The 14,361-nt window shown below is 41.0% G+C and overlaps 1 protein-coding gene across 1 annotated transcript in view; it reads left to right on the plus strand.

Annotated features, from left to right (window-relative positions):
* The window catches only part of LOC137265618 (prominin-1-like), a 298,050-nt gene that overhangs the window by 122,225 nt on the left and 161,464 nt on the right, over positions 1-14,361 (plus strand). Inside the window, exon 11 of the mRNA XM_067801049.1 lies at positions 13,222-13,298. Within this exon, the coding sequence (XP_067657150.1) occupies positions 13,222-13,298 (77 nt within the window). The remainder of the gene's footprint in view (positions 1-13,221; positions 13,299-14,361) is intronic.

A 14,361-nucleotide genomic window follows, 5' to 3' on the forward strand; every position in this document is an offset into this window, starting at 1 on the left:
CATGTTTTTTTACCCCTAGATTGCTGTCAATTGCCGTGACCATTACCAATTTGTTGTCGTTGTGGACAAGATTGTACTGCGTGTCGTTTAAGAGACTACCGGTCTCGATATCATCTAAATCTCCTAGGTTACCAACCCTACCACTACAGACTTCTGGTCACCTGTAAGTTTTATTTCTTAATTCTAACCCGTATACCTTGCCCTTGATGCTGGGCTCATCGAAGGTGCGTGTGTCCCAGAGGTCAGAGATGTCAACCGCATGGCCATTCCAGGACCCGAAGATTGAGTCATTGTTGTTGACTTGCAGCATGATGCCGAGGTATCCAATATGAACAGGATTATATTTTATGTTGAAATCTGATAATTTCAATTCCGTGATGTTGCCACATGTTAATTTCTTGTACTGTTGTGATTCAGTTCTGCCATCATTATACTTTTACTTTTTCACCGGCACAGCTTTCAACAGCATGGAAGGTCATTTGCCTTGAACGTTGTCCGTCGTGCTGATCTAGGTGAATACAGAGTTCACAGTAACGGACAAGGCTCGGTAATTTTGAGCCAGTGACATCTTCTTGTTTCTCCTACCTCTGAAATTCATCCATCGTGGGTAAGGTGATATCGCAGCATGTAACCTTGAGTCGTCCCAACATGTTATCGATCACATGCTGCAGAGGAATCGGTTCATCATTCGTGATTCCAAGGAGCGTGACGTACATATTGAAGTAATATGTACGTGTCCATCATTATAATAATTCAGTATGTTCACACCCATGTACAAACAGGGAGTGTTTTATCCTAAGAGAGGAAATGTCATTGCTTTCGATCTCATGCACGTGAAAATCGTGGTGGATGCCAAGACAGGTTCCACTTTCAAGCACGATTTATTGATGTCTCTGACAAGCATAAGCTGACATTTACAAACATCTAGGCAGTATACACTTGGTTTCAGAACCTGAAGCAATTCTGGCATAATCAACTAAATTTTGCCATGTGGGGTGTGGCATGACCTTTAACAACACGAATCATGATCAGGCACATCCTGAAAGAAATCAACACCCCCGCTTCCGCAGGACAATGCGTGAGGTCCATCAAACAATTCACCGTATTTCACCATCAGTTTGCTCTACCGAGTAATGAAATTGTCTTGCCTTGAGTAAGACCTGTTTCAGAAATGCCAAGTGGAGCAGGCACTATGAAAGAAATTGATGATGATTTACTATGTCATCAATGAATGTCGAGCAATGAACGAAATCATCATCACGACTGCCGAGCAAAAGTTGGGCATCAACCCAAGATCAACTTGAGTCATGTTGCACCACCCATACGTACCAGTGAAATGGGGATAGTGGCTCCATTCCCGACACAGGAAGTCGTACACCCACAACCACAGCAGTCTCATCCTCCGCAAACAATTAGCAACATGTCGACCGTAAAACGGCACTCATGGCCAAAGGAATCGTGGCTGGGCTGTGCCTCATGGCGAGGTACATCATACTGTTACGAGTGTGTCTTTTGTGTATATTTTTGCTATTAATTAAGTAATAATTATTATTGGGTCACAACATTTAGTGTTTTGAATATTAAATATGATGGGTCACATTTAGTTTTAATAGCTGGTCAACACTTTTAGCATTCTAGTTTTCCGGAATTCATCTGCTCCTAGTTTTCGATGTTTCTACTTGCGAGAGACTTATTTGAGGGCATTCTACAGTGTTGACGATGTTCGTTTGTGCCCGAACTTTCGGGAAATGGCTAAGATATATATATAAAGGCTGGTTGCCGTGCAGAGGGTGACACTCACACTTATTTACATCACTGCCACGCTTGATAATCGTCAACTCCTGACCTACATTATCTGCTATCGCAGAGATCGCTGTGTTGACATTCTGCCATAGCTGATTCTCTCTCACACCAAGACTTTAGTGAGTTTGCTTTATTGTATTTTGTGACCCATTGACTTAGATTTTGACTCTCTTGAATTGTACCTGAAAGCTGCATTGTTATATTGACTTAGACTTTGTATATCTTGCTCTCATTGCATAATAACAGAATTTTGAACGTAAACAACTTGTCTTTGTTCTGTTTTGCTGGTTTACAAAGGGATTTCTTAAATTGTTGTCACGGTAAATCCTTAACCGTAACAAAATTGGGGGCTCGTCCGGGATAGAATTCATTTGACATTTGAGACCATTTGTGAAATATATTCCAAATTTCTGCAATTTTGCAACAATTTAATTGTTGAACCAGCAAAATGGTGTTTGAACTTGAGAAGTTTGTATTGTCCCCTGACTCTGACACAATTAGTCAGTTGAGGAAGGTTCAGACCAGTTAGAAATGAACAAAATTAGAAATGGAAATGAAAAAGTTTGAGATGGAGAAGGAAATAGAAAAAGAAATAGAGAGAGACAGAAATAGAAAGGGATTAGAATTAATTGCAAATGTGCAAAGAAATTGCTCTGAAAAAACTTGAAAACCCGTCTCAGTCCTTACATTCTTCCACTTTTGACATTGCAAGGCATGCTAGGCTTGTACCTCCTTTTAATGAGAAAGAAGTAGACAAATATTTTCTACATTTTGAGAAAGTTGCTGAAAATCTAAAGTGGCCTAGGGAGTCATGGACTATGCTATTGCAAACAGTTTTGAAGGGTAAAGCTCAGGATGCTTATTCAGCTTTGTCAGTACAGCAAAGCTCAGATTATGATCTTGTCAAGAGTACACTTAGGAAAGCTTATGAGTTAGTACCTGAGGCTTATCTTCAGAAATGCTCACAAAAGGGACAATGAGACTTTTGTAGAGTTTGCTAGAGAAAAGGAAACATTGTTTGATAGGTGGTGTGGGTCTAAGGAGGTCACAGATTTTGATGGTTTTAGACAGTGTTGATGGAAGATTTCGAGCAGAGTGTTCATGCTGACCGTAAGACTTATTTGGATGAACAAAAGGTTGATGACTTACATAAGGCAGCATTGTTGGCAGATGATTATTGTTTGACTCACAAGAGTTCCTTTAAGTCACCGGGTAATACCAAGTTTTCTGGCCAAAAGGGCTTTTCCCTGGTTAAGACTTCAGGACATGCAGGTTACAGTGGTGTTAGAACAGGTTCAAATTCTAGTGGCAAGCAGTCACATAGTTTTCAGTCTAAACCTAAGACTACCAGTGGTTCTGATCCTGTTTGTGCATATTGTAAGAATCCAGGTCATTTGATGTCTGCATGTTAAAAAAACTCCAGTTTAAAAATCAGGCTACAGGTTCCCCAAATGCTTTTGTGTCCATCGCACCTAAGCCTTTCTTTCCAGGTGGTTCTGAGGAGTTTTGTCTGTGAGAGTACGTCTCCAGATTCTGTGGTTTGGAAGGAGTTTTTGCCCTTTGTGTACAAAGGTTCTGTGTCAATTATGGGAGATAATTCTACCCCACGGCCCGTTATTATCTTGAGGGATACTGGAGCTCTTCAATCTCTGATTTTGAAGGATATTATGCCTTTTTGTGATGAGTCTTCAGCTAACTCAGATGTTTTGCTTCAGGGTATAGGTGGCAATTCTTCTGCTCCTCTCCATTTTGTGAATTTGACCTCAGATCTGATTTCAGGTGAGGTGAAAGTTGGTGTTCTTGACTCTCTCCCAGTTCCGGATGTCAATTTGTTGATCGGTAATGATCTTATGGGGGCTAAAGTTGGCACTGATCCTATTGTCACTGTTTCACCAGAGAGTTCAGATAGTACTGAAAAGTTGGAGGATGAATTTCCAGGTATTTTACCCTCTTGTGCAGTGACTCTTTCAATGTCAAAAGGCATTTCTTCCAAGACTTCTTTGCAGAATGATACCATTTATGATTTGTCAGGTACTTTTATGGATCATTCTTTGTGTGAGGTGGAGATGGATGTCTTATCTTCAAAGAGTATGAGCTCTTCAGGACTTCTTGATAAGTCAGATAGTTTGTCAGGTGGTGAACATGTTCTTTCCAGAGAGCAGCTTATTAGAGCACAGGGTGAGGATGTTGAAGTGCAGAAGTTGGCTAGTAAGGCTGTTCCTTTTGAGGAGGTTAGCAAGGTTCCACTTTGTTATTACTACAAGGATGGTGTTCTGATGAGGAAATATAGGTCCCCGGATGTTCCTGCGGAGGATGAATAGAAATTGTACCATCAAATTGTGGTACCGAAATTATTTTGAAAACATGTACTTTCATTGGCACATGACAGTCCCATGACAGGTCATTTGGGTGTAAACAAAACTTGTGAGAAAATTTTGGCACATTTCTTTTGGCCCAGTCTGAGAGATGATGTGGCTGAATTTTGTAAGACCTGTAATGCATGCCAAATTGTTGGGAAACCAAATCAGAAAATTCCTTCCGCTCCCTTGAAACCTATACCGGCTTTTGAGGAACCTTTCAGTAGAGTTATTGTTGATTGTGTTGGTCCACTACCTAAGACTAAGTCTGGTAGTCAGTATTTACTCACAATTATGTGTGCTTCTACCAGATTTCCTGAAGCAATTCCGCTTTGTAGGATTGTTGCTCCTGTGATTGTCAAAGCTTTGATCAAGTTTTTCACCTTAGTTGGTTTGCCAGATGTTGTTCAGTCTGATCAGGGCTCAAACTTTATGTCTAAAGTGTTTCAACAAGCTATGTACCAGTTAGGTATTAAGCAAGTTAAGTCTAGTGCTTATCATCCAGAGTCACAGGGAGCTTTACAGAGATTTCATCAAACTTTGAAAAATATGATCAAGACTTACTGTTTTGAGACAGTGAAAGATTGGTATGAGGATGTGCATTTGTTGTTGTTTGCTGTCAGAGAGTCAGTTCAGGAGAGTTTAGGGTTTAGTCCCTTTGAGCTTATGTTTGGTCACAGTGTACGTGGGCCACTAAAACACTCAAAAGAACAATGGCTCAATGACAGACCTGAGATCAATCTCTTAGACTATGTGTGTACATTTAGGGACAGATTAACAAAAGCAAGTGTGTTGGCTAGAAGAAACTTGAAAGTTTCACAAGAAAAAATGAAGCTAAACTATGACAAAAGGTCAAAAGAGAGAATCAGCTATGGCAGAATGTCAACACAGCGATCTCTGCGACAGCAGATAATGTAGGTCAGGAGTTGACGGGTTTCAATTATCAAGCATGGCAGTGATGTAAATAAGTGTGAGTGTCACCCTCTGCACGGCAACCAGCCTTTATATATATATTTAGCCATTTCCCGAAAGTTCGGGCACAAACGAACATTGTCAACACTGTAGAATGCCCTCAAATAAGTCTCTCGCAAGTAGAAACATCGAATAATAATTAATAGCAAAAATATACACAAAATACACACTCGTAACAATACCCACTGCACCGACGATGACCACCCACAGGTTTTGGCTGAGTCATGGGGCCATTTTCGACAAGTCCAGCAGCCAGGACACAATGCTGTCCACGATGCCTGGGAGGGCTTCCACAGCTTTGGGGGCCAGTCTCACCAAAGCATGGCCTAGCAATTTAAAGTGTTTTTTGATCTATGCCCTGACATCCAGGCTCAAATCGCTGGCGATGGTCATCACTTGTTCGCAGAAGAATGTTTTAATCCTCTCATCTAACATGGTGTCCTCGTTTAGAACTGGTTCTATCATTTCGTGCACGGGGCTGATCGAAGGGATGGAAGGATCAAAGCACTTCTCTGTTTGAGGAAGCAACTTCCAACCAGGTCCATCTCTCGTCTTCCTCCAGATCATGCAGTCTTTTCTTGATGATGTTTCTAAGACCTTGTCATCCTGTACCTGAGTTGTATTTTGATGTGAGCAATGTGCTTGTCTATTTCGTTCAGTTTCCCCTTGTTGTTCACAGGTTCTCCATGTACTTGTTTTAGGCTTGGTCTAGTCCTCATAGTTCCTGGATGGGGATGTTGAGGATTGCTACACTATTGATAATATTTTCGTTGGAATTCAACAAGATAACAAACCTGAAATTGGCCAACCAGTATTTGGGCACATTAGCCATCTTATACGATTGCATGCTGCGGCATTGGATGATCGTCACCAACAAGAGTGACATCGTTTGGAAGATCATTCTGAATTTCCCTGTGGGATCGATGAAAGAAATTTTGATCCTGCCTGTGGAAGAATTTCAGCCGTTTCAAAGGGTCAATGAAAACTATTTGAATCCTGAGATAAGTGAAATCAAGGTGACCGTCGAGGACGTCCCCAACCAGCTGTACAGCCAAGGCATGCAAGCCAGTCATCAGTGGGACGATATCCCAAAGTTACTCGTGATCATGCACCCCCGTGATCATGTGCCTGCATACCAAGGATATGAATGGTCAAGGACATTGACAACGGCATGCAAGAATGGTACGTCCTCATTGGCAAATAGTTTGAACCTCTCGGCGACGAACCCACCCTCTCTAAGTATTACACCCCTTCCAAGGGACAGCAAGCAATTAGACTGAAATATTTATTTTGTGTATAATATATTTACATGTGTATAAAGATAGGAGATGCGCACCATTCAGTGTCAGTATGTGCTTCTCAGAAAAAAACAAAACCTGTGGCAGGAAATGCACCACCAACTATTGCGACTTCCTCATGATGTCCATTTGAAAAGGCTTCGTCAACTACATGTGCAAAGTGTGCGGAATTGGTGTGAAATGTCATTATCACTGTTGCAAAGCATGGACATGGTCCTATGTCATCTCACCAAAAGAGATTATCTCAACGACCATAACTGATTCCTCAGAATAAAAATTTAAGGAAACAGCCTATTAGACATTTGACTTCACATTTGAACATATCAACCTAGTAGACATTTGACTTTGCACCTGAATATAATTATTTATTTTTGAAAAATATTTTTCACACATTGATAAAGCAATTATGATGACCATCGACAAACTCAAAGCAATGGTGGAAAAACATGGATTAGTGGGTTATTATTGCATGAGGAGACCCCAAGTGTTTACTTTGCTCAACATGACATATATCAAACTCCCGTGAAAGCTCCTATGAGCCAAAGAACAGGGGTAGAGGTTAAGGGTAGGTATCTGGAAAATGGTGGTTGATTCAAATATACCAATACTGATAAACTCAAACCCTTAATCGATAGTAAACTTCACAAATAGTTCGATGATCTGAAAAGTATCAAATACTCAACTAACAATGAAAATGAAGCTTGAAAAATCATCATCATCTTGATTGACAAGAAATCCAGCCTCGATAGACATGACCACACCTGTGTCTCAAATTTCTTAAGTGGAAAAACAGAACCCCTTGGCTACTAATGTCTTTGGTCATGAGGGAAAGAGGTTTATCATACATAGCATGAGTCCCATCTTACTATAGCCCATGCGGATACCAGGAAGGTATGTGTGAAATCCTAAAACTCACCAGTCATTCTCATCTCTGTGGATACCGCCAAAGTTTGGCTTAAAAAGCAAACCATCTGGCAAGTGTACCTGCCAGCTCCTCGATACATCCCAAGAAGAAAGTCGACATTGACATACCCAGTCGTACCCAATAAGCCGACCTCCTGTTTCTCTCACATGACAAGGTGAGAAACAAAACGTACAAGTACTCGCTGACCTCTACAGGGAAGCAGAACTGTTAACGAGTAAAAATTCAAGTCAAGTCACTCATGCCTTAGAACAGATCTATAAACGCAGTCGCTTGACCTGCCTGACTTAATTACAAGTTGATCCTGGACTTGAGTTAATGGGAACTGTTATCAAAGCCTGATGTCCAGATGAGACAAGGATGAGACAAATTAGTTTCTTGAAGTACCAACAGTTAAAAAAAACACACAAGTAGGTATGCCTGCCTTATCCAAGTTGACTAAAGTTAGCTAAACTTTTCACAGGGTAGCCTTTTGTGAGAATGCTAACCAAGATAATTGAATTTGGCTAAGCCAGCTATAGTTACCTGTTTACTTTTCACTCAAGTGGTGAAAAACACACATCTATGAGGAATTTCTGTTCACCCAGCAGAAAATGGGTACCAGGTGAGATAAAGTCACGTGACTATAACCTTCTAGCGCCTAACAGGCAGCTTAGGTTATCCGGGGTAATAATAATGATGTTCAGTATGTTTTGCGCTTAGAGCATGTCCCTTAGTGATGAGGATGAGGCGTCATATAAGTCCTCTTATTATTATGTTTTACAGATTAAGATAGATATGCAGCAGAGAGGGTTCGGGTGATCCTGGCACAGTCAGGCTGGTAAGGCTCAACATCAGCTCAGGGCCCTCGCCCCCTCTACACGCAGTGAATGGGACTTCCAACACTGCAGCCTTCTGCATTGCCCAGATTGTCAGAAGGGCTGTGCTCCTTGTGGAGAACACGGGCACTCTCCTGATCTGTGCCAAGAGTTCAGGAGGTACCAAACTAAGGGCACCGAGAACAATGGGGAGACTGACGACAGTGTACTTGAGATGCAAGCGAGATATTTCAAAGGCGAGCTCCGCATATTTATCATGCTTTTCCTGAATCTTGCCAATCACATTGCTGTCAAAAGGGACAGAAAATTCAATGATATAAATAATGTCATTGGTTTTATCAAAAAGGACAAGATCAGGTTTGTTGGCTGGAATTCGTCATAGGCTGTAAATTGGACTATTCCAGAAAAGTTTGAAAGCATCATTTTCCAGGACGCCATGGACATGTTCAGGGTCGTACCTTGGATGGACCTCGGGGTCATAGCCACAGGCATGGTGGAGACGATAATAAAACCAGGTAATATATAATGTCAGCAGATAAAATTATTATCATTATGAATTTTAGCTGGTGAAAATACTTGGAAGAGGGTCTACCATACTATTTATAGCAAAGTGGAGAGGATACATGGTATATCCACTGTGGACATGTTATAATGTTGCTGATTTTGCTCTTGTTCATCAAACCAATGTTATTAGTCTTCGATGTCCACTCTGAAACACACAGTAGAAGTATATCATCCCCAGAAACCTTGATGTGTCATGAATAGTTCTGAGACTGCATGTGAGGACTTCATCTGCTAAGGATTAAAACTGTTACTGCCTCTAAGAAGAGAATGATCACTCTGAGGTAGTTGCGTGGGTAGATAGCGGAGTGTGCTGCATGCTCAGCATGGAACTGGGGACCTGTCCTGTAAGGAGAGCAGTCTTGGAACAGCATAATACCACGTTTTCAGTCATTAACAATTATGAACAGAAGAAACGGAGATGTTTCATCAGCGGACTGTTATTTTAGTCAGCTGTGTCCAGATTGCAAAGCCTTTGTTCGCAAGTTGATAGATGGGACTATTAGTTTAGTCAGCTGCGACCAGATCACAAAGCATTGTTCTCTTAGCAAGTTTATTGTCGGAACTGTTATTGTAGTCAGTTATGTCCGCACCACAAAGCACTGTTATTGTGGTCAGTTATTTCCACACCACAAAGCATTGTTCTCAGAGCAAGTGGATTATTGGAACTGTTATTGTAGTCAGTTATGTCCACACCACAAAGCATTGTTCTCAGAGCAAGTTGATTGTTGGGACTGTTATTGTGGTCAGTTATGTCCGCACCACAAAGCATTGTTCTCAGAGCAAGTGGATTATCGGAACTGTGATTGTAGTCAGTTATGTCCACACCACAAAGCATTGTTCTCAGAGCAAGTGGATTGTTGGGACTGTTATTGTGGTCAGTTATGTCCGCACCACAAAGTATTGTTCTCAGAGCAAGTGGATTGTTGGGACTGTTATTGTGGTCAGTTATGTCCGCACCACAAAGCATTTGTTCTCAGAGCAAGTGGATTGTTGGGACTGTTATTGTAGTCAGTTATGTCCACACCACAAAGCATTGTTCTCAGAGCAAGTGGATTATCGGAACTGTTATTGTGGTCAGTTATGTCTGCACCAGAAAGCATTGTTCTCAGAGCAAGTGGATTATCGGAACTGCTATTGTGGTCAGTTATGTCCGCACCACAAAACATTGTTCTCAGAGCAAGTTGATTGTCAGAACTGTTATTGTGGTCAGTTATGTCCGCACCACAAAGCATTGTTCTCAGAGCAAGTGGATTATTGGAACTGTGATTGTAGTCAGTTATGTCCGCACCACAAAGCATTGTTCTCAGAGCAAGTGGATTGTTGGGACTGTTATTGTGGTCAGTTATGTCCACACCACAAAGCATTGTTCTCAGAGCAAGTGGATTATCGGAGCTGTGATTGTAGTCAGTTATGTCTGCACCACAAAGCATTGTTCTCAGAGCAAGTGGTTTGTTGGGACTGTTATTGTGGTCAGTTATATCCGCACCACAAAGCATTGTTTTCAGAGCAAGTTGATTATCGGAACTGCTATTGTGGTCAGTTATGTCCACACCACAAAGCATTGTTCTCAGAGCAAGTGGATTACCGGAACTGTTATTGTGGTCAGTTATGTCTGCACCACAAAGCATTGTTCTCAGAGCAAGTGGATTATTGGAACTGTGATTGTAGTCAGTTATGTCTGCACCACAAAGCATTGTTCTCAGAGCAAGTGGATTGTTGGGACTGTTATTGTGGTCAGTTATGTCTGCACCACAAAGCATTGTTCTCAGAGTAAGTGGATTATCGGAACTGTGATTGTAGTCAGTTATGTCCGCACCACAAAGCATTGTTCTCAGAGCAAGTGGATTATCGGAACTGTTATTGTGGTCAGTTATGTCTGCACCACAAAGCATTGTTCTCAGAGCAAGTGGATTGTTGGGACTGTTATTGTGGTCAGTTATGTCCGCACCACAAAGCATTTGTTCTCAGAGCAAGTGGATTGTTCGGACTGTTATTGTGGTCAGTTATGTCCGCACCACAAAGCATTGTTCTCAGAGCAAGTTGATTATCGGAACTGTTATTGTGGTCAGTTATGTCCACACCACAAAGCATTGTTCTCAGAGCAAGTGGATTATCGGAACTGTTACTGTAGTCCGTTATGTCCGCACCACAAAGCATTGTTCTCAGAGCAAGTGGATTATCGGAACTGTGATTGTAGTCAGTTATTTCCACACCAGAAAGCATTGTTCTCAGAGCAAGTGGATTGTTGGAACTGTTATTGTAGTCAGTTATGTCCACACCACAAAGCATTGTTCTCAGAGCAACTTGATTGTCAGAACTGTAATTGTAGTCAGTTATGTCTGCACCACAAAGCATTGTTCTCAGAGCAAGTGGATTGTTGGGACTGTTATTGTGGTCAGTTATGTCTGCACCACAAAACATTGTTCTCATAGCAAGTTGATTGTCAGAACTGTGATTGTAGTCAGTTATGTCCGCACCAGAAAGCATTGTTCTCAGAGCAAGTGGATTATCGGAACTGTGATTGTAGTCAGTTATGTCCGCACCACAAAGCATTGTTCTCAAAGCAAGTGGATTATTGGAACTGTGATTGTAGTCAGTTATGTCCGCACCACAAAGCATTGTTCTCAGAGCAAGTTGATTATTGGAACTGCTATTGTAGTCAGTTATGTCCGCACCACAAAGCGTTGTTCTCAGAGCAAGTTGATTATCGGAACTGTTATTGTGGTCAGTTATTTCCACACCACAAAGCATTGTTCTCAGAGCAAGTTGATTATCGGAACTGTTATTGTGGTCAGTTATGTCCACACCACAAAGCATTGTTCTCAGAGCAAGTGGATTATTGGAACTGTGATTGTAGTCAGTTATGTCCACACCACAAAGCATTGTTCTCAGAGCAAGTTGATTGTTGGGACTGTTATTGTGGTCAGTTATGTCCACACCACAAAGCATTGTTCTCAGAGCAAGTGGATTATCGGAACTGTGATTGTAGTCAGTTTTGTCTGCACCACAAAGCATTGTTCTCAGAGCAAGTGGATTGTTGGGACTGTTATTGTGGTCAGTTATGTCTGCACCAGAAAGCATTGTTCTCAGAGCAAGTGGATTATCGGAACTGTGATTGTAGTCAGTTATGTCTGCACCACAAAGCATTGTTCTCAGAGCAAGTGGATTATCGGAACTGTTATTGTGGTCAGTTATGTCTGCACCACAAAGCATTGTTCTCAGAGCAAGTGGATTATTGGAACTGTGATTGTAGTCAGTTATGTCTGCACCACAAAGCATTGTTCTCAGAGCAAGTGGATTGTTGGGACTGTTATTGTGGTCAGTTATGTCTGCACCACAAAGCATTGTTCTCAGAGCAAGTGGATTATCGGAACTGTGATTGTAGTCAGTTATGTCTGCACCACAAAGCATTGTTCTCAGAGCAAGTGGATTGTTGGGACTGTTATTGTGGTCAGTTATGTCTGCACCACAAAGCATTGTTCTCAGAGCAAGTGGATTATTGGAACTGTGATTGTAGTCAGTTATGTCTGCACCACAAAGCATTGTTCTCAGAGCAAGTGGATTGTTGGAACTCCGCACCACAAAGCATTGTTCTCAGAGCATGTTGATTATCGGAACTGTTATTGTGGTCAGTTATGTCCGCACCACAAAGCATTGTTCTCATAGCAAGTTGATTGTCAGAACTGCTATTGTGGTCAGTTATGTCCGCACCACAAAGCATTGTTCTCAGAGCAAGTGGATTATTGGAACTGTGATTGTAGTCAGTTATGTCTGCACCACAAAGCATTGTTCTCAGAGCAAGTGGATTGTTGGGACTGTTATTGTGGTCAGTTATGTCCGCACCACAAAGCATTTGTTCTCAGAGCAAGTGGATTGTTGGGACTGTTATTGTGGTCAGTTATGTCCGCACCACAAAACATTGTTCTCAGAGCAAGTTGATTGTCGGGACTGTTATTTTAGTTGTAATCTGTAATTAAGAGATTTTGGATTGTAAAACATGATTTAATGATAAATTAAGAACAATTTGCTGGGACTCGGAGAGTAGCCTTGATTATGGAGAAACCTGGATTCCACAGATTCCACTGTACATGAAAGGGGCACATATTGTGGTGTACTCTGCATTAACTCTCTACCACCTAGCTTGAACTTCACTTTATCAGGGTTTCTGGGGTGTCAAAATAAAAATTGGGGGGGTCAAACAATTTAAAAAGATAATTGAGTTTCAACTAATAATTTCTCTTTCTTTCAGGTTTATGCATCTGTCTGAATGCTAAAGAATTATTGTGTGTACTTTCAAATCAGTTTGTTACATTCATTACCTAAAGCATTGAATTGTGTGTTTTTTATAAGTGATTTGCTTGCATCACTGTTTATGACAGTATTTACTTCTGGTATTCTATTGTCTACAAATACATTAAATGAAGGATGCATCTAATACCTGTGTGTTTCATGGACTTGATTTGAGACAGAAATGTTTGTTATTTCAGCTCTAAAATCACAGGTTGACTCGTATTCCAAATCTGTTGATCCCATGATAAACATGACCACAGACTTGAAATCACAGGTGAGCATTTTCTCAACAAATGTGTCAAATAAAGACATTAACAGGTCATGCTTTTGTTTAATTTATGTCATAATACATGTAATGTTTATACTATTTGAATGTTACATCATTTGTATTGTTGTCTATATTCAGTGAAGAGCATGTGCTGTGTTTTCACTGCATATTCTGGATACCGGATAAGGTCAAATACTGAGGTATGAATTCTATCTGGTTAATACAACATGAACAGAAACATTTTGACCAAAACAGTCAAGTCAAGGACTGCCGGCATAGTTGTCATGTCAAGACCGATTTGATTCGAACCAAGCAGCTCCAACTCAGCTTCCAGTGAAGAAGTCGCACAGCCTCTACTATACCTGGCAACAGAGTGTATTGCCAAGAACAGTTTGAAACTGTCTGACAACGTCTATGGCATCAGGGCAAGGAATTTACCTCAGCAGTCAGTTCTGATGCTAAAACATTGATGTCACATCAAGCAGGCAACACATGTAATGAGGAGTTCCTAATGGGAAAAAGAGTGCAGTCATATCGCCTTCTTTATCGAGTTGAGGGCAGGACACATGAACATTACATGTGCACAGGAAAGGTGTCATTTTAGATGTGAGGTGTTTTGATCTGGGGTGGGATAAGAGTTGCATCAAGCTGCAGTAACCCGAGTGATTATGATTTAGGGGACCTTGTATACTTTGAGGTACCAAGATGGGATTTTGCATGAAGTGACACTCATAATGTTGCTCAAGTTGTAGAAGCATGATTTGTCACATATTGAATACCTCTGGGATGAAATGGATTGCTGTCAGTCATATATCATCCAACTAACTCCTAAATAAGTCCTTTGTTTAAGGAATAATCTTCCACAGAACTTACATCAGTGTTTTCTTTCCTTTCATTCATAGCAAAACAACTTTGAGAATAATTCTGTTTGCATGTCAGAGGAACTGCCTTTGTGTATGATTTTGTTAACCGAAAGTGCTTATTATTTAGTTACTTAGAGACATAGTACTGTCCGTTTGAAATTTATCTTGCATTAGACATGTTTTCCCATACCAAAAGTGTTGACTTT

This window comes from Haliotis asinina, chromosome 15 (genome assembly GCF_037392515.1).
Source record: "Haliotis asinina isolate JCU_RB_2024 chromosome 15, JCU_Hal_asi_v2, whole genome shotgun sequence".
Taxonomy (NCBI): Eukaryota; Metazoa; Mollusca; class Gastropoda; order Lepetellida; family Haliotidae; genus Haliotis; species Haliotis asinina.